A 21,056-nucleotide genomic window follows, 5' to 3' on the forward strand; every position below is an offset into this window, starting at 1 on the left:
TGAGCAAGTGCCGTGCTTTTGCAGGTTATCCACCAAGTTTTACAGCTTTCACTAATTGTTTTGAGAAATGCATGAACTGCTTTGTTAAATTTGTTAAAACTGTAAAACCAAGGGACAAAAATCGACTATATAAATGATAGACAAAAATATGAGATTGGTCATCATCCGTAGAGCTGATCACCACTCTACCCTATCCATTAATGCATTATAAGTTGATATGCATTAACCCGTTGAGGCTACAACACAGTTGTCAATGTATGCAGGAATCTCTGCACCATTGTTGTGCATCTCTGTCTCTATCTCTGCCTCGACCCCTATCTTTTTTTCTTTCTCTGTCCTTGAATCGCTCTCTACCTATTTCTCTGTCCCTGTTGATGCTCTGGTGGTTCTGGTAGTTGTGATCGCTGTGATTATTGTGTGGAGGATATTTATCCATGTGGGTCTGTGGTGGAATATGTGAGTGACGCCTGTGCGGCTGGTTACATTCATTGTGCTCCTGCTTATAGTCTTCCCCGACATGTGGCTGTTTGTTCCCCCGGTGGTGTTGGTGGTGGTGATGGTTACTATTGCGATGGTGCTGGCTATGACCCCGCTGGTTATATTGAGTCTCCTCCCCAGCCTCATCCACCATATCTTCCACCACTTCCAGTCTCTCATCAGGCAGATGCTTGAGGGAAAGCCTGTGTCTATAATCCCTGCTCGAGTGTTCTTCCAGGCCAGTGGATGTTTGATTGTGCTCGGCGCGGCCGTGATGCTCCATCCGGCGGCGGCGGTGGTGATGGTGGTGGTGGGTGTGCTGGGGTCTCTTTGGTTCAGTCTTCAGGAGCTGTTCTTCGTCTTCTTCTTTTTGGCCCTCCTTAGTCCTCTGTTCCTGTGCTGAGACTGAACGGGCCTCTTGCTCTCGATGGTTCTCCCGGGAACCCTTTCTCTTAGGGGCAGCAGACTTCTTGCTTTTCTGCCCATCCTGGGACAAGAAAATGCAATGTATAGGTCACAAATATACAGGCGTATGTAGAAACACAAACTATTTAGTACCCAAATCCATATGCTTTTACCTACACACATGTCTTTGCAGTTCCACACATACAGAAAAAGCCACACTGTTGCTGTTATTAAAGCATTCAAATGAGTAAACTGGCAACACAACAGAGGAGAGTTGAATATTTTTGGATGAGAACTCAGTTTCATTAATAGACTAGTATTGACCACTCTCTACAATTATTTGTGCAAAAAATCGTTTGTTTTTATTAAAGATTTAGTTGTCGATTGATTTATATATATATATTTTTACTGCCATTCATTCCGTAATTACTGGCCTTCAAAAATGTTTATGAATATTAAAACACATTCAAGTATCTCTATTACTGCAGACTGCTGGCAGAACAAGAAGGCAGCTCACTCACCAGTTAGACCCCTCATTTCTTCAACTTTCCAATGAAGTAGGATGAAGGGAAAATGAAAATGTTAGTTGAATAAATGGAAAGATATGAACATGCAGCAGAATATGAAGTCCTGACATGCCAGCAGACCTCGTAATTTACTGTCCTACTAACAGTTTTCAACACTTAACAGCAGGCTAGAATAAGGAGACTGTGACAGCGAGGATGATGCGAGTGGGATGAGATGACAGCATGGAAATGGCATTCGATCTATCTTTTTTCTTTCTGCAACATTTGTCATCCATGCATCTGTGTCTTGGGTACCGGTATTACTGAAGGACTGGTGGGCAGTGTGTTCTCAGCCAGCTGGGCCATCAGCGCATTGGCAGGCTCCATCTCGGGTGGATGTGTGGCTCGCCAGTAAGACTCCAGATAATCAGCAAGGTGCTCACAGGCATCCACTAGCTGGTTCTCATCTAAGATGACGTCAAACATTTCCTATGAGAAAATGAGAACAAAAAAGACAGATAGATAGACAGATAGATAATATTGAGTCTGTTTCTGGCAGTGGCCACTAGATGGCACTCACAGCTGGACATTGAGCAAGCTTGTCTGCGGCCACCAGCTGAACATTAAGATGTTTGGTCTGTGATTTCCCCCTTGTCTTTATCAGTCTCGTCAGTACCTACACAACAGAAGTGAAGATGAGGATTAAAAAGGAACAAAAGAACAGGTTGTCAACATTTTAAACCCCCTGTCTACTAAGGGAGAACTGAGGACTACTCAGTCAAAGGCGATAATGATCACTGGACAAGCTTGCCTTTGGTGAGGAGATCTTGACATAGACCAGGATTGGTGCCAGTGAGGTCTTAGACACCTGAAGTGGGTGGTTGACTGTGTCAGCATCTAGAACCACCAGCTGCAGACTACGGGCAAGCTCAAAGATACGCTCCACCTCCCCCTGAATCTGCGCTGCAAAAGTAGACGTAAAAACCTGAGTTTGCCACTGCAGTTCCAGGAAGTCCATCAAATATACATATTGTTTTCTTCTAAAACAAGCTGTCTCGCAGGTAACTTCCCGATGGCTTAAGACTCTTACCAGAACGTACATTTATTGTGGAGCTTTCAATGAAGAAAAGGATTCCAAACTTGATTACCTACCACACGACCACCACATAGATCTGTGAACAATGCCTACTTAATGAGACCAACAAAATAAGTGATGCATTTTTTTTTTATCTTGATGTTTCCCCTTCAATTCAATAACTCCAGGTGGAATAATTTAAAGAAAATAAAGAAAGCAGGTCATGGAGGAGATGGAGGATTTTGAGTTACCTAGATCTTTTAGCCCATTAAAAACAAATCACAGCAGAGTCTGCCTGTGCCGTATGCGTTTACCCAACGCGTAATCTCTGGTAGCGTTGCTAAAAGGTGATGAAAGGAGCAAAGGTGGAGCATTCAGACTGACATGGACTACCAGAGCTTTCAGTCATACATACCCGCAGCATCTGGGATGAGAGCAATGAGAAAGACAAAAGCCAAGAAAACCTTGTAAGTCGTATGCCACATTTCAACCTAATTTGTTTTGCAAGTGGGTGAAAATTTCTAAGGGACAACACAAGGAGCGTCACAATGGGACGCGAACTGCTGTTATTGATACTATCGGAATTGTCTGATGAGGTGCACTCCGATCATATCCATCCACAATAAAAGTGATAACAATAATATGGTAGCACGACTGCAGCCTTCTGATTGAGACAGAAGGCTGCAAAACCATCTACCTAAATTCGAGCGAGTGTTTGTCCGGTCAATTAAAGCCTTTTTTCCTGGGTTGTTGAGGATGGATCGTTTAGCCAGAGAGATGTCTGCTGTGACCCGTGTAATTGTAATTCTAGAGAGGAGGCAGAAACATGGATTGCTTACACAGTCATGGTTTTCATTATGTTTTATTTACATATGAAAGGTCTGATGCTGAAGACTTAAATCAGAACTTACCTGCCTTCAAATCGATGTTTTAAAAAATCAAATAGGGCTTTTTGCATCATATCTGTAACCTGGAATGACATGGGAAACATGGATTTTAAATAAAATTCCTGACTATTAAAAGTAAAAAAATAAATAAAAAAAGAATACCAGCATTTATTTAGCAGAATAGGTTTCACAGGAAACAGACTCACATCCAAGCCCTTCAGCGCAGGTCCCATTAGAAGCACAGGACGCATTGTAGGCACGACGTCGTACATAGACACCTGCTCTCCCTACGGCCACGTAGACAAGACAAGTTTAATCCAGCTATTACAATGAAGGTGAGTGTCTGTGAATGCAATATTTTATTTAATTCGATTTTCTTTTACTGAAAATAGATCATAAATTCAGTTGTCCACTGATAGGCCAGCACGTTTCACACAGTCCGTCTGCATGGCTGTTACAGTGTAATAAGAAAAAACTAGAAATGTCAACTGAGCAGCAAATGTTCCATCACTTACCGGTTTCTTTTTCACCTGCTGATTGGCTGTTCATAAGGACCAATCAGAAAGGTATCCAAGGTTATCTCTGCAATCAACAATAACATAAAATAGTGTCGCAAAAATTTTGCACGCACTGACCTTGCGATGGAGGAGTGTATTTCTTTGAGTTCAAATCTTGAGCTGCTTGAGCCGCTGCTTTTCTGCAATAAGAACAAAGTCTTGAATTATCTCAGATCTTTCTTAAAAAGACAACCAGAGAAAAATGCAGCCATCTTTTCTGTCTACGAATGTTCTTGTCATGGTAAAAAGAGAGCACACTGCTTCCATACAATAAAATAATTTGATATATATCATAAACATGAGCTATACAAAGCTTACAGGCTGAATCCCTTGACGTGATCAGCACACACACATCATTTTCAAGATCCACTAGACGTGTTACTTATGGCCTTAAAAGGACTCATTTCACTTAAGAGAATAAACTGCCTCTGGCACCCCTCATGTACTGCAGCTATATTCTCACATCCTCAGGTGACGCTCTGCACTCTCACAGCTTCATCTATTTTCTTATTCCTCTTTATTTGGATGTTCATGCTCCCAATCAGGTGGAACGTGGCAACAGATTTTCATCCGGGCAACAAGAGGCTGTCGGTCCGGGTCCGTCCCACACGGACCCGGACCGACAGCCAAAAACTAAGGTTATGATTTAAAACCTGACGGTGCACTTCTATTTTAACTGGCGCCACTTTTGTAGTCTTTACGGTCGTGCTTTAGCAGATGAGGAAACATGCAGACCAATTGCATGCGAGTTAAACCATACCACATGAAATTAAGTTACACTGAAATAAAATAAAATAAAATAAAAGATCTGTAATAACCCTAAGTGGCGCTTGTATCAAACGTAACAGCATGTTAAGTCATGAATGATGACAATGATTGATTTCTTTGACGGATCAAGTAAATAATTTCAATATAGCAGCCAACGTAATATGACTTTTGAATGAATACGAGTAACAATAGAGTTAACAAGTATTCACATGTCTTTATTTGTGAGGTACTCATGCACACTAATACACAAGAGAGTAGGAGAGAAATGAAGTCAGCAAGCTACAGCGTGGATGTAAGTAGTAACTTTTAACCCTGAAGATAGTGGAGAAGAGAAACATGTAGACGTACGTAGCTAAGGCTTTGGCAGCTTTCCTCGCCTGGACTTCTCTTCTAATGAGAATGGTTTCCAGATTGACCGGACTGGGGATGAAGCCAACTACACCCTCCTCCTTCACAGGCCGGCCGATCCACCAGTCATTGTTAAACTTCTGCTCAGTAGAAAAAAAAGTTATTGTTCGCACTGATAATGCCAGCCACATTTTTGGGGGGCTGTCTGTGTGTGTGTGTGTGTGTGTGTGTGTTCCACACCTCTTTGACATGGAGGAAGTCTCTGGCCTCAAAGACAACGGCCTGGCCTGGCACGGGAACGTTGTCGTCGTCTGCTGCCGTGTAAGAGAAGTTGCAACGTACTGCAAATGCCACAGGCTTGTACTGAGGACACAGGACACGTGTTGGTGCGAAACGGGATTTCTATCAGAGGTCACAGCAGTTCACCTAGACTTACATTTTAACAAGACAACTACATTTGATAAAATAACATGATTACTTTTTGATTACATGCGGTCACAAAAGTGAAATAGAGCATAATCAAAGCCCCTAGTTTTTGAGTTATGCGCATAGACAGACAAACAGACAAACAGACCCAATTGCAATACCCACGCCTCCCCTTCGGCGAGGGTAAAAAACAAGTACCTTAGCTTTCTCGAGTTGCACCTGAGCGTTTCTTTCCTCAACTCCATCCAAGTCCTGACGCTCTCCCTGCAGAAGAGAGAAAGAGTCGTTGAATTGGTTTGATCAGTTCTTTGCATTGATTTGATTCCTGTGGCTTGCCCTATAAGCTAATGTAATCATTATCAATTTTCTTGAAGAGAAACAGAAAATGTACCTTGAACAAAAAGAGACAAGAGCAAAAGAAACAGAAAGAAATACAGAGAAGTATGTTGGAATTAATGACGAAACTTTCCTCCACCCGTTCCAAGCTGCCTGCACACGATCCATCACTTCCTCTCCACATTCTCCATCACTCTGCACTGTTGAACCTAAGTACTTGAAGTAATCTACTTTCTTTACGGCGATTCCCTGTAACTTCACTGTTCCCCCTCTGGGACCTTCTCATTTGCACACATGATAACAAGGTGGGACAGTGGGATGTAGATTAGACAATGTCAAGACGGAGAGTTCAGCAGGATGAGGAGGGAATAAATCTCCTGGGGCAGAGTTGTTCTTCATTTACCCATAGCTGGTGCAGACAACTGCTCTCACTGCACCCGCCTGCTGCAAGCCATGTCACCCAGCCAGTCATATAAAATGCCCCGCACTGAATAATTAAACAAGTTGGGTTTGACATTTAGAAAAGGGCAGCAAACATTTGGAAATTACCGGTAGATGAATTTTGCACTTTCCTCTTTTTGATTGTGAATGACTAATGTTAAAATGAATGTTATGTCTGATGCAACCGTTTGTTCTCTCCAAACGAAAGAGCAGCTCTAGAATAGGTTTTGCAATCATCTAGAATCTAGATTTAGATGCAAAAATAATTCTCTTTCAATGAATGATTAGATTTTTTTTGTCTATGAATGTTTTTGTGATGGTTTAATATTTTAGTCACACATTTGTCTGAAGACATGTGTATTACCTAATAAATCCATCCATTATTTCAATAAACAAGACATCTGTAACTATCAAACAATTTTTATTCAAGGCCTTCATGCTTTTTTCTTCTGTAAAATAGTTTAAGTTGTGACCCGACTGAAGTTTTTTCATCACAAACTTTGTGATAAAAACACAGACTTATTTAGTGCAGATGGAGAACACTGTGTGTAATGCCAGTCCCTCCTCCTCCATCCTTCCTTGATGCCAGTAACTTAACTAACTGGCTGGAAAGGTGGGTAAAAGAAGGAGAGAAACGATGACGAAGCTACCTGAAGGTGACTCAAAATCCTTTGCACAGCTTTTTCGACACGTGCCAGGAAGGACATTAGGAATGGCGTGTGATAGGAGAAAACAATCTCCATCCTCAAACTAAAATGATCAGTATACCACCAGGAGCCAGCTGGCTGGCCCGGAGCACTGCAGGTTCCCCAGAGGACAAACTGAAGGCTGGGCTGGGTCTCAAAGAGAAGGATGTGCCTTATGTTTGTGGCTGAGATATTTTGATGAGGTGTTCACATATTTTTTTGTGCTGGTTCTGTCTGCTGCCGAGGAACAATGAAGTCTGTCTCGTCACGCTGATCCTCTTTGAGGTCAACCGCATTTTTACGTGTTAATCATTAATACTTGGTCATTTGTATTTGCACCATATTTTATAGCACCTATACGGAGCAATACCACATAATCAGTCAGGAAATTCTCATTCAGATCACTAAAGACCAAAATGGATATAAATCCAAAAATACGATAGCGTATTTGAGCTCTGCTTTCTTTCTCTGGGTCACGCTTGCGTCCGACTAAGCAGATTAAGATATTGTGTGTCAATCTAAGCTTTAGAGAGACGGAGAGACAAATGCAAACTCCTCACAGGCAGCCAAGACTGCTGCCATGTGCTCCGGCTCCCTGACAGTCAGAGGGAAATACAATATCCATATCATTAAGCTGTCGTATAGACTACTGGCATATCCTCCAATGACACACTGCGCTCCTCACTCTCCAACTGGTTATTTACATTGTATAAACATATCTTACTACTTCCTCTCTCTCCCTCTGTTTGTCCCTCTCTGTGTCTCAGTCTGCAGGGCATTATGTCTCATTTATGTTTTAACACTAAAAGGAGGGGATAGACTAGTCATTTGAAATCAGATTGTTTCATTCATTGCTACCTGACATCATTTCAGTGTGGTGAAACAGTCCAGAGTGTCCAGCCGTCTCATTGCTGAACTCGGTGCTTGGAAGCGGAGCAAGCACCGGCATGTGATGCCCCAGTAACAGCTACTAAGAGGCTTTTCCTATTCTAGGTACCAAGTGATGGGCCAGGTCTAACCAACACATCGTAATACCAAGACAGTGGGACATCCAGAAAGTTTTACTCATACTAATAATCTGTCTTCTGAAAAATAATTACCTTTTTTTTGATTGAGACACCAATGATTGTGTTAATTTATTTTTGCCATTCTGAAAAGATAGAAAGAAGAAAGAAAGAAAGAAGAAGAAAGAAAAAGAAGAAGCCAGTCACACCTTAAAAAACACACAATATCTTCTTAGTCCCTACTCTAATCTTCCATTCAGAGTTATAAAGATTGCAGATTTGTGCCAGCAGATTATTATCTCTATCTGGATTGAGAAATAACCAGTAGAACCTTTTGCTAACCTCCTTTTTTGTGTGTTTGCAGCAGACATAATATTTCACATCCAGAAGGTTATGCCATTATTAATGATACTGATTCTGGCTCTGGAACCTCAACGTGACACTAATAAAAAAAAAAAAAGCACCAAAAGGATGAATGAAGCTGTGGAAGTCTTTGCCTGCTGCTGTTGGACCAACCAAACCTGTAGCCTGTGAAGTGAACAACAAGATAAACATCTAGAATTTCAGTGCTTTCAGGAAGGTGACGCATTATAAATGACAGAAAGGGGCGAGAGAAGAGATTTAATCTGATCTTCACACCCCATCAGTTACGTAACTCGCTCTGATCTTGTGGTTTTCATCTGGACACATGATATATGCCAGCAGAGATTCATCCCCATCCGCCCTGTGCACAGCGACTGCTTTACTGAGTGCAATGATGCGTTCAGGCCCCACACAAGGATTAACGCCTGGTGCAACAGATGGTGCATTCTCCTATCCTTCCTGTGCATGCATAGACACGCGCGGACTGACAAACAAAACACACACACACACACACACACGAAACACACGTGTATATTCCGTATTTACCTTCTTCTTGGGTGGCATGGTTGTCAAAGCATTCCACTTCTGTTACTCCGCGGTTGTAAGGACCGGATTAATTAATCCGCTCACCGTGGACACGTATTCCACCAGACTGTGTCGTCTACCGACAAAACCGGCCACTATATCCGCTGATACCACAAAACGCAGGAAGAAAACACCGTTTTGTGCGTAATATCTCTCCAGAAATCGCGACGCGCAGGAAACTGGCGGAGACACGAGCGAGTGGCGTGGGGGGCTTTCACTTCAATCTGTATTGTGAGATGCGTGTGGGTCACCCTTTCACGAGTCCTGTGGGTATTAAAGGCTTATTTCTCCGCCGCGCGAAGGACGCGTGATAAGGACGCTCACGCGGAGTAAGTGCGCGCGTCCCGACAACTTCCTGAGGTTTGGTTGCGCAAATTGGAGAAGGGCCTCGATCCGAAAGATGGGATTAAAAAGATAGCACGCCATAATTCCTCTGTAGCCGACATCCATACAATCATGTACTTCACCAAGAGTCATTCATTTATATCCGCGCGCTCTGTTCTCAAATCCGCCATTCAGGTGTGATTATGCGTGTGTTAAATTCGATTTCATTGTGTGTGTCAGCAGATGATGATTAATAAAAGCATTTCATTTCATTTCATTTACAGAGCTTGATGTGTTTCTATATATTAACGCCACAAGGCTTTGCTGCACTCAAGGCGCTGAAACATTCACGCATTTTTATTTGGAATTCATTGGAAAACATGCTCTCTGTTTCGAGTTTGGCTTTAAACCAAGATGCTGAGCGTGTTTTGTCCTTTGAGGAGACTTGAGGACCTGAGGGTTTAGTCACGCAGGACATCTTGACATCTTCCTTCCCTCAACACAAACACACCCAAAATAACTACCGAATGCAGCAAGTATGGAGACACCTGTTAGTTGATGGTGCTGTCTGTAAACTGTCAGTGGGAGAGTGCAAAGTACTCAAGAGGATTTGGTTGAACTTTTCCATGTATTTCTACTACTAATAAGACTGCACTTTGGGCTTGTCCCGTGAGGGGTCGCCACAGCAAATCAACCTTCTCCACTTCACCCTGTCCTTCATCAGCAGATGGGTGATAGAGTGAAGTCCCAAAATCTCCAGAGAGAGCTTTGGGTGAGTGTTACATAACTGAAAACAGAAACGAAGCATGCACGGTTGGATTTGTTTGGTTTGCAGCGTAGACCAAGCACTTTGGGTCAGACAAACATCTAAAGCTACAAAACAAACATAGACCTGAGATACAAACGTAAATGTATTCATTTGCATCCGAACAAATTCCAAACAAAAGAAGAGCAAGAAGTGATGAAAACGTCTACCGCAGAGGCAGTACTCACCCAGGAGACATTTTTGTTCTTGGGCACTCTTGACATGGCTTGTGGGCGGAAAGGCCAAGAGCCTGATTTCCAAAATGTTCAGCGTCTTCACGCTCAAACACACAAGTCCACTCTCAGCAGCAGCAGCAGCAGCCCACTCAGCTGTGGAGACGGGCATTTCATTTGATTTCCTCATGCTCCAACTACCCCACACCAGATTCGTGTTTTGCCTGAAGCATCGTCCTCCAATCACACCCAGCTGAACATGATCCAAAACCGACAAGATGTAGGAGGAGTGGGAGAAGGAAACAAAGATAGGAGAGCGCCTAAAGTGCCTGTCAGAGGCAGATATGAAAGTTCCTTCAGCCATCCACTCGAATCCACCTCTTCCTTCTCCTTGTCAGCTGCCGTGTCTGTGGTGTAACCTCTCTTCAGTTCCATAAAGCCTTTTATAAATATGCAACAAAATATCTGGCTGATGCCCCTCCGCCATGGTGCCACAGCCTGGCAATCCTGCCCTCCTTCTGGATGGAATCAACATATTGAGTTCTGAACTAACAGTAAGCCTATTTTATGTAGACATGTGGCTATAACAGGGTCCTCTGAAGTCAGAGACAGGACTCAGAGACTGGAGGATCAGCTCCAACGGGACTAATCAGAGACTGAGCGGACACATGAAGAGAAAAGCAATGGCTGACGGACAGAGGGAAGAGTGAGGAGAGGAAGAGAGAGTTAGTGGAAAGACAAAAATAAATATAAAAGTGGAGAAATGGAGTGAGACTGTCCTTGGTGCTCCTCTGTTATTTAGAGGACGGTAAAACCTATCTTGCAAATTAGATAATGCCCTCCCCCTATTCTCCTCCTTCAGAAAGCTCAGACATGGATGATAAGAGAAAAAACTGCCATTTATTAAATTAATTTGCTGATACGGAATTAAAAACTAACTCTAATTGGCTCTTTTGCTTTGTAGCTGAATTAAACTTTGTATCGTAGTGAAAAAAAAAGAAAAGAAACGGCAGAGTCATACCATCCACATGAGATTATTGAGGATGGATGCTGCAAATGTGGTTGTGCGTGTCACTTACATAGATGGACTGCACTCTCTGCCCGTGTCCCAGCCCACAGCAATACATCAAGACATCCAGGGGGAGGGAAGAGGAGGGGACACGCCGATGGAGCCTCTGAGGTGGGTCGTCTCACGCCAGGCTCACGCTCAGGTGTTAAGCCTGAGAGGGGACACCACAAGGGAATCTCTTGCATCCAATAGTTCTTGCCGGATGTGATTGCCTGGGGGGCAATGGATGCTCCCTCTCAAACGTTATCTCCTCAGATTAGTCCGGGTGATAGGATGCAAAAACCATCTCACAGTATCTTCAAAGTCCTGCGTTTTCTGGGGATCCAATCGATCCCAAATCCAGTGACTGTGCTGGGAACCAGTCTGACGTGCTTGGGAATCCCAGAGGTCTGTATGTCTTGCTTCGCACCTGTGCGTTCGCATCATGTCAGATCTGACATCCTTTGTTTACCTACCATCCTAATTCTCTCTCTGAGTCCGGAGTCAGAATCCTCTCTGTGTTAAGCTACAGTCTTGGTGCATGAACTATTTTTATTTTTTTTCTCGTGGTTGTCGCTCTGCCCTCTGGTCTCATTCACATTGCTTATATCCCTTTAAACCTCTTTCTTGTAAGCCCACCCTTAGAGTCCAGAGACAAATATTGCCAGGTTCTCTGCAATTCCTTCCTCCTCAAAAATACCGGTGCTGCAGCTTCTCCTCCAGCATCTCTCGCGCCACCACGCTGCTTCTCTCTCTGAAGGATCCTTTCATATCTGTCGCGTTTTTGCTTATCTAAATCACTCCTTGCGCTGTGGTTGTGACCATGCATGCATGTGTGTGTGTGTGTGGAGGCTGCAGCTGATGCTCGCCGCTTTCCCTCTCTCCCTCTGTCGCCACGCTAGAGCAGGTAATATTCAACTAGCGCAGGAGACACACAGCCTGAATTCAAATGCGCCTCCAGCTTCCCAGATATATAAAAGCCTCCACCCGTAACAGCAACCACCCATTCTCCCTCCCCTAGCCATCCTGTCCATCCTCCTCGATACATCCTCCCTTCCTCCTCATTTTCTTCTTCTCGGACCATGTCTGCTTCCTCTTCCTCCACTGTTGTTTCCTGTCATTACCTTTTTCTCTTTGCTGCTGCACTCGTTCTTCTTTTTATGTTACACTGAGAGAGAAATGAAGGGACACATAGAGATTGTTGCGCAAAGCTGCAAAAGCATCTCTTTCTTTTTAAGTTATTTCAAAAAACAGTTGGCTGTCAGTACAGGGAGAAAGTTTCAGCCTGTTTCCAAAAGAAATATCCTTTTTTCTAAAAGTAAACATTTTGATTTTTATTATTATTTACAGTCAACAGCTATTCTAGTGACTCTTTCAGGCTTTATCGATGAATATTAAAATGCAGGTGAAGCAAGTAGATATGTCATAAGTTTAGCATGTGTTCATATAAAAGTAAGTGACAATTACAATTCTGGCCTGAGGATGGCAGTAGATGAAAAGTTAATGGTACAATTCATCCCAAAGGGACAATACAAACAAATTCTGCATTAGTATCTGCTGTAACTTTGCAGGTTTTGTCACGGCAATCCATTTATCAGTTTTATATTTCATGAAAAACCAAATCAGCCGCACAGCACATGAGGAAAAACCTGGGAGAAGTTCACTAGGATTCATCCTTACAGCCATTAACTTCTGTTAGAAATGGCATAGCTGATGTAAGAGCTTGTAGGATACCTACCCAGCACACAAATCCATAATCTGAAATAAAAATATAATGATTCACTCATTCTCCCAGAAGTGTAACAGCAGCCCACTATCTGTCTTTATAAAAGACATTAATGAAGTTATGAAGATAGGCCTGTATGTAATGAGTACAAATAAATACAAACCTCTTCATGCAAGCATGAAAAGTGATTTTGATGCTAAAAAATAAATGAAAGAAGCCATGTGCCTTGGAGAACCCTTTACAGCTGAATGTGACTCTTTCAGACTGATAAACAGGAAGAGAGCTGGTGACCTCCTCTTTCATCACTTTATGCTGTCGCAGGAATAAAACAAAGCTCTGCAGTCTGCCAACACAACATAGTGTGCTAAACCCACTCCACTAATGCATTAGTGAAGATTTTAGTATGAACTAGAAAAGCACTCGGACGACGCAGACCTCCGCCAAGAAGCTCATTCCATTCCATAATTAGATTTCCACCATCGACATGGTGATCTGGATCATCAGCAAAATATTCTAAATTGTTCCTGGTATCTTTATACACCAACCATGAAAAGTAAAAGTGAATCGGAGTTGATGTGTATTTGAAAAAGATTTTGAATCCATAAATGGGCTTTTCAATCAGAATCAGAATCAGAATATGTAAGAATTCAATGTTTTTTACTTTTATTTTATTGTCTATTATCACATTAACATTGAAAAATGAATAAACATTTTCAAATATTTATATCAGTTTTAAAATAAATTATGTTCATTTAATGAAGTAAATGTAATTTTAAATTTTAAGTGTTTGTTTTTTTTTATCACACTTTAAAGCTTGTTCATATGACAGTAAGCATATCCTCATCATCTATCAATAAACATCTGGAATCAAATACATCACAGAAAGATAAACAGTTGGCTTTCTGGACACAGACACGACTTGTTTTAAATCCAGACTTATTTTCCACAATTTGATTGGATGAAATGTGCAGCCATTACAATTCAAAACATGTTGCTCTTCATCATCAGTGGCAGCAGCACACGTCTCTGCTGCAGCTCACATAAAGCTGCCAGCTGTTCAGCCATGAAGACTCACAGCAGATCCATGATGAATATGCCACTCTCAAAACATGCTAGGCCTTTTAAAAAACTTTAGCTTGGCCAGAAAAGTGAAATAGATGAAAGTCAAGCTCACCAGAACATTTTTCAAAGGGTACAACACAGGGGTGACAAAACCAAACAGAATGATCACAGCAACGCGGATGACAAAGAAGGGAAGGTCCTGCAAAACCAGTCCAGCAGATGCCAATAAAGGGTTGTTAGGAACGATAGCCACGCGGAGAGTAGACAGGAAGGCAAAGATGTAGACAGGAAACACCCATCCTGAGTAGAAGACTGATGGCTCTCCTGCCATTCTCACTAACTCCACAGTGTCTAGCCAGAACATAAAACTGTCCACAATCACCTCTGCCCTCATATCCCTCCTGTGCAGAAAGCCCAGATGACCAGAGTAGGATCCACGGCGTGAGGATGACGAGTACAGGTAGGCTGTGCTGGGAGCTCGTGAGGTTAGTGCTGAGAAGTTGGGTGAGCCAGCGTTGTCCTGCCATCTGTCTGAGGTGCTGCCATTCCTGGCGTCTGGATGGCTTTGGGTTGAGCCGTTCTGGCCTATATCAACATGCAGCTGTCTGGAAATGGTGGCCACATAGTTCGGGTTGGTGAGGACAGGTCTTGACATGTCAAGATCAGGGTCCAGACTGTCTGCTAAAAATGACAGGAGCACACAACATCAGCCGCTATAAATGACATTTTGTATGAGAGGGTTCTCCTGAAGGCCAAGCTCTTGTCCTCGGTCTTTTTCATCTACACATGATGCCAATACCTGCTGTTTAGTCTGCCTTCCTTCTACCAGTCAACTGCTCCATTCTTTCTTGACTCGTGACAAAGACTCAGATATATTTGATCTCCCAATATCCCATAATCTGGGAGCGCCACCAAAAGAGCACTACAAGGGACATGGTTGTATTTCTTCACCAAGTCCACATGTAGAGTGTTTGGGCAAACCTTCCAGCAGAGTCAATTCACCAGGACAAAAAGCACATTGTTCCTGTTGAATCAAAGGTTTGACAGACAGACAGACTCAAATTCTCCCAACAACACTGCTCCTAAGATCAAGTCGGCACCCAAACTCCTCCACCAAGATTGTGATTCATGGGCCATAAAACTTTAACATTGTGTTTTCATGGTGCATATCTTCAATTCTCTGGGACATCAGGTCACACAGGCTTAAACCCTTATCCGTAACACGGCACGAATTTGAGCTCAATCCATTTTAACCAGCAGAATAAATAACATGAAAAAATCATACTTAATATTGCAGGATGCATTCGCTTTGGTAACAATGCTGACCATTACGAGGCTTACACTGTCCAAGGAGCCTGCAGGGGCGAATCCTCTCTATGATGTCCACACATATGAGGGAGAAAAGCACCAAGGAAACGGGCAACTCAGTGAAATGGTCGAGTTTGCTTCCTCTGTCAGCCTGCAACTAGAGCACAGTATAAAATGAAAACACAATGTGAGTTCTATAACAGAATTAAGTGATGTGGAACTTAGAAACGATTAGGGGTGAATTGTGCAGAAACGAAATCGACACTGTTGTGACATTTGGCTGCAGAAAGATGAGCGCCTGCATTCCAAGTTTTAAGAGGCCGTCCAATTTTATCACCTGATCGTCATAGAAACTAAGTTGCTGCTGAACATCCTTAACACAAGACTAAGCAGTAGTCAATGTGTCAGGCAATTTCTGAAGGCCAGATTCTCGTACTTATATCCACGTAAATAAGATAATTTCTGTGAAAAAATGAAACTCTTTCTTGGTGGATGGTATTCAAGAAAGAGACAGAGGAGTTAAGCACGCTGTGGTGCAATGTGCCATGTCAGCCTTCACTCGGTGAGTTATTATAGTACTCTAAAACACATTATCTCACATGAAGGGGTCATAAAAAAAAGAGTCTGAGCCTCAAATATACTCTTAACAGCAAAAATGTCTCGGTAGCGCGACAGGAAATAAAAAGTCAACAGATGCTTCTCAGTGGGAAGAGCAACCTCTTTCCATAGCTGTACCTTGGAGCTGGCTATTAAAATAGCAAAGCACGGTAGCGTACACAGGATGAGATACGCCAGTGCCGTCGGTCTCCTGGAAAACAAATGAGGCTGTTTTAGTTTACATTTGAATGACAATTAAATCAGCATATGCTGATAATTGTTCTTTTAAAGAATTTGCAAAGTACTGTAAATGCTGCTTTTTAACACATCAGTCAGAATCAGAAAAATATATACTATTATGTACTATAATAATAAAAAAATCTACAATCACATGGTTTTCTAAGCATTCTGTTTAATGCCACCTAAGACTTGTACTCCACATTTTTTACACATTACGTAATTTGCCATGGATGGTGTGTGTTTATTTCTTGGTGAAACACACTTTGGGTAATTCTAGGCTACGAGCTTGAGTGATGGGATATGAGATAAAGGGAAACAAATAATAAAAACAAGTTGTGTCCTGGCTCACTGATTTGAATTTATAATTTGTAAGAATACATTTTATTTCACTCTAATGTTTTGTTAAGTTTTGTTAAAGGTTTAACAAAACCCATTTTGTCCATTAAGAAAGTTTTTCATTTTTAATTTTTGTATGTAGGTCTGATTCTTAAGATGCATTTTTTGAATTGCCATATTTCTAATATTTCTTCATCCCTATTTGCATAGCACAACACCTCATGGTTTGTCCGAGGCATTTTATCTCCTTGTCCATTCCACCTCTTTAAGTGCGTTATCTGTTTTATGTAGACACTTAATCTCTGTACTCACCACTGTTTGATCTCTGAGATGAATCTCTTCTGCTTCAGGGTCACATATCTCAGTGGAACCCACACCAGCAGCGTGACAGAGGTCACATAGGCGATAGAAAGCGCCACCACTAGCCAGTATGCAGTATGATCCTCTCCTTTCACATCACGTATGAGGCTGGCAAACCTCCCCATAATCACAAAGACTGGAACAATAAGGGCTGCAAACTGCAACACCTCGTACAGGACAAGCTTGACCGTTTTCCCCGAGGGCATGATTCCTGCTGATCTGAGCAAAAGACATTGACAACCATCTCTCACAACACAAACCCATCAGGCCATTGGACTCTGCACCAACACCGCACCGAAGGCTGTATTATTTTATTGTTGCGGTAATGAAGTAGTCACGCTCGCATTTTTATAAGCTCACAGAAGAAGAGCACTCCTATCCCATCATTTCAAGGAGAAAATCAAGCTGATGAAACTTCTGACTGTAAACAGGTGCTGGAAAATACAAGATAAGATTAAGTATATTGTCCGTTTTACTAGTACTTTCGATATAAAGAAATATAGCTGGAAACATACAAATTTACATAATCAAATATAATCTGCAAATATTTTCTGTAGTAATACAAAAAAATATGAATCAAAAGAAATACAAATACAATTTGTGTGAAACAACTATCTAGAATTTTATTCGGAGAGCGCAGACCTCCGGCAAGCAGCTCATTCCTCTTGCAACTGGATTTACACCATCCACATGGTGATATGGATCATCATCAAAAGGTTCTAAATTGTTCTTGGTATCTTTATACACCAATCATGAAAAGTAAAACTGAATCGGAGTTGATGTCTATTTTTAACAGATTTTTGAATCCATAAATGGATGTTAAATGTAAATGTTCAAATGTAAGATTTTCCTGACATTCTGGATCAGAATAATTCCCGTTAAAAAGGAACATGTACCGTCAAAAATGAAACAACAATCAAACATGAGCTTTCCAGTTTGCACTGAACTAAACTACGGCCATAGGGTGAGGGCGCCGCCATGGTCGGTGAGTCCTGAGCTGTTGGGGCTCAAGGGCACCTCAGCAGTGCTCTGGAGGTAGGCTGGCCCCTCGCTAGACACCAGTCTGGACATGACTGGTGACCCTTCGGTTTCCAACCAATTCCCAACTTACCGAGCCACTGCCGCCCATGTGTTGGCGGCACGCAGGAAACAATAAAGGGTTTGAGGCTCGACATCGTGGGTGTGAAGCCCGAAGTTGAATTCTGTTGAATTCAGGGCCATTGTCTTCCGCCTTGGTGGACTTTGCTCCAAACTCGTATTATAGAGTTTGCACAGCTGTTGTAATACGCAGCAAACAGGGGTTGGTCCTAATCTGAGTCATCAGACAGATGCTGGCCGAAGGTTGGACGTCCGAGGGTGGGATGCCAAAAAGTAGGTATGGAAGGTTAACAACAATTGAGGGCACGCAAGGCCGTTTATGTTGGCACGCAGAGAATAGTAATCTTTTTTTGCTTTTAACATGCGCTAATCGCCATCTTGTGGCAATAAAGACAATTAAAGCCTCTGGAAATGTTTCTCTATGACATGAAGCAAATTCTTTAGGGGAAAAAACTAAATTAATTTACATTTAGGTGGCGCAAATGATTATGTGATCTAACCTTTGAATATTACATGCAAGGAGGTTATACCTTACTTATATTTTACAAAATAAATTTAAAATACAGTAGTGTGTTTGTCAGAAACCATTACACATAATAAAGTTTAGCGCTACAATAATTTTGTTGCTCAACTAATCCAAAGAAAATTTACTAAACATTTAATTGATGATATATTTTCACTTTTTAAAGAAAATATGTCAAACATTTAGGGGTTACTGCTTCTTAAATGTAGGAACACAAATATAAGAATTGTAAAACTTCGTTTTGGACCGTTAGCAGAAGAAAAAAATATTTGAGGGGATGACTTTGGGCTCTGGGAAAGTGGGTAAAGTGTTCCTTTGTTTTGAAGAACTACTACTAGAGCTAAAACCTTGATCTGAAATGGCTTCAAAAACATGAAAAACAAGGCGATTCGGATTATTCTGTACATTTGGCCTGGCTTTATTGTGATTACCAATTAATAAGTATGATTAAAATAATACAAACAGCAGGGAACACATTTAGAAAGAAACTTCACAATGATGATGCTTTCAAAATTAAAACAGGCATTATCTCAATCATGTGCAATAAAGTTACATCAGGGCTGCATTCCAACATTGTGCTGCAAGATGATTTGCATTCGGATGCTGTCCGAAGAAAAAATGGCTCCCAGTCACAGGTATTTTACTTTTGTTAAGCCGGCCCTCTTTGATCCAACAGATTAACACTATTCACTCATTTATCTGAAGGCAGCAACACCCCCCCCCCCAAAAAAACCCCAAACTCATCTATGAATTAACAATAATAATATAAAACGCGGTTCTTGTTCCTAAACTCAGTTTAAGATGTGGGTTGTTCTATGTCTTCAAGGCAGCAAAAGAACGGTGGGAGAAACACCTTTCAAACATCTCAAGTCAGATCAATACGAGTTTCTCTGCAATCGGAAAAAGTCCAGTTTAGCATGTTTAAAACAGCGTTGTAATCCCTTAATGTTTGATCATTCAGCATTATACAACAATAAATATTTTCCTTCAGTTTCCTCCAATCCAATCAGTATTCGTAAACATCTACGCTTTCCCAAAGAACTCCTTTCTTGTAGATAGTCTGTACTGGAAAGTGTATGAAGAGTAGACATTGTGCAATATTTAATCTCGAAAGTCGCTGTAACTAATAGCTCAGTGAGAACTCAGGAAGGAGGCGTTTCTAAATTCTGATGGTACTTTCCAGTCACAGGAACCCCATTCCAGCTCTGCTTCAGGTAGAAACTTGTTTTAGCGTAAGACAGCGAAGACAGGTGTGAGCAGGTTTTCACATTACCATCTGACCCTACAGTACAATAAGCATCGTATCAAACATGAGACCAATTTAAATATACAACAAAGACAATCTTAGACAGAATATCATTTCCTGCTGATCTCTGAATACATACATCCTGCACTGCTCCTTAAAATAGCAGAACGATATTTAAACATAAATTAAAGAGTACTACGAAAAAAAAACAAAGAACATATTTATTTTCCAACACTGACTACAGAGATTCTTTAAGGACACTGGAGTGGACCAGAGAGGTCGCCAGCAGCCAAGGCTGTCATACAGCCCCTAGAGCAGATCCTGCGTCCAACAGCAGGGAGTTAGAGATGCTCGTTTTGAAAAGGAAAACTCTGTATTATCTAAAGGAGCCATTAGTATTTCAGAGACATGACAAAAGTACCATATTGTATTTTGCCATGTGAGGGTTTTTTTTTTGTTCGCTCTGGACCAATGTGGGCATCGTGGCAGCGATCAACACTTGGTGCTGTGCTAATTGCATGCTGGCTCATGATGTCATCACGAGCCAGCATGACTTCTTCAGTCCAGTATATACAAGAGCCATGTGCACGCTTAAATTCCTCTGGATTCCACTCCCAATAAAACTACAAAGTGACTTCAGTTTTTCGTACTTCCAAACATCGACAAAAAAATACAAGACTCAGCGTTGCTAAAAGTAATTTTTAAAGAAACAAACGCTGAGGTTAAAGGAAGTCAATGATCCTTGTTTGGGACACAATTGTTTCAATAGAATGAGAAGTCTATGACATGTTGTGGACTCCTCTCCATGTTAGTGTGTTAGTGAATGTACAGTATATAATCGCATATTGCTGAGGATGGTAATCCAACTGATGCAATTACGTTTGTGTGTGTTCCTGCTGTACACCTGCCTGTAGTGTGTGTGTGTGTGTGTGTGTGTGTGTGTGTGTGTGTGTGTGACTCCAGTGTGAATGGCGCAGGGTAGTGTCAGGGAATGCTTATTCAAATTTCACGTTTGATCATGCAGTAGTGGGGTATAATGTTTGTGGTTTCAGTATTTAACCGGTCTGCAATTTGTAATTAATAATCAGGCAAGTCACCAGGAAAATAATACAGATTTTGATTAACGTCTATACAAACTACTGTAAATAAATAGGGGGGTGGAAACATCGCTTTCCAATTTGTCAAAATTGAAAGTGCATCATAAGCAGTTTAAGAGTACATTTCAGGTCAGCTGATTAGATGCTAAAACAGCACCATTTTTATTACAGTGTCAAATTTCAAGTTGAGTCTATTCCAGTCGGACCATTTCTTCCATGCTGTGATAAAACGTATTTTGACAAATACTA

General features: G+C 41.7%; 2 protein-coding genes across 2 annotated transcripts; both read right to left on the bottom strand.

Annotated features, from left to right (window-relative positions):
• Positions 1-250: 250 nt before the first annotated feature.
• cacnb2b (calcium channel, voltage-dependent, beta 2b) lies at positions 251-11,293 on the bottom strand. The gene is made up of 14 exons (XM_068748864.1): positions 11,246-11,293; positions 5,648-5,713; positions 5,264-5,386; positions 5,024-5,163; positions 3,986-4,047; positions 3,866-3,891; positions 3,557-3,637; positions 3,375-3,433; positions 3,161-3,270; positions 2,879-2,887; positions 2,200-2,351; positions 1,969-2,064; positions 1,704-1,877; positions 251-964 (listed from the first exon to the last, which is right to left on the bottom strand). Exons 1-14 carry the CDS (start codon positions 11,291-11,293, stop codon positions 251-253), a joined length of 1,860 nt encoding a protein of 619 aa, XP_068604965.1.
• A 2,749-nt stretch (positions 11,294-14,042) lies between these two features.
• tmem236 (transmembrane protein 236) lies at positions 14,043-20,990 on the bottom strand. The gene is made up of 5 exons (XM_068748639.1): positions 19,175-20,990; positions 16,796-17,057; positions 16,046-16,118; positions 15,344-15,467; positions 14,043-14,683 (listed from the first exon to the last, which is right to left on the bottom strand). Exons 1-5 carry the CDS (start codon positions 19,206-19,208, stop codon positions 14,043-14,045), a joined length of 1,134 nt encoding a protein of 377 aa, XP_068604740.1. The 5' UTR covers positions 19,209-20,990.
• Positions 20,991-21,056: the final 66 nt, after the last annotated feature.

The sequence above is a fragment of the Brachionichthys hirsutus genome, chromosome 15 (assembly GCF_040956055.1).
Source record: "Brachionichthys hirsutus isolate HB-005 chromosome 15, CSIRO-AGI_Bhir_v1, whole genome shotgun sequence".
Taxonomy (NCBI): Eukaryota; Metazoa; Chordata; class Actinopteri; order Lophiiformes; family Brachionichthyidae; genus Brachionichthys; species Brachionichthys hirsutus.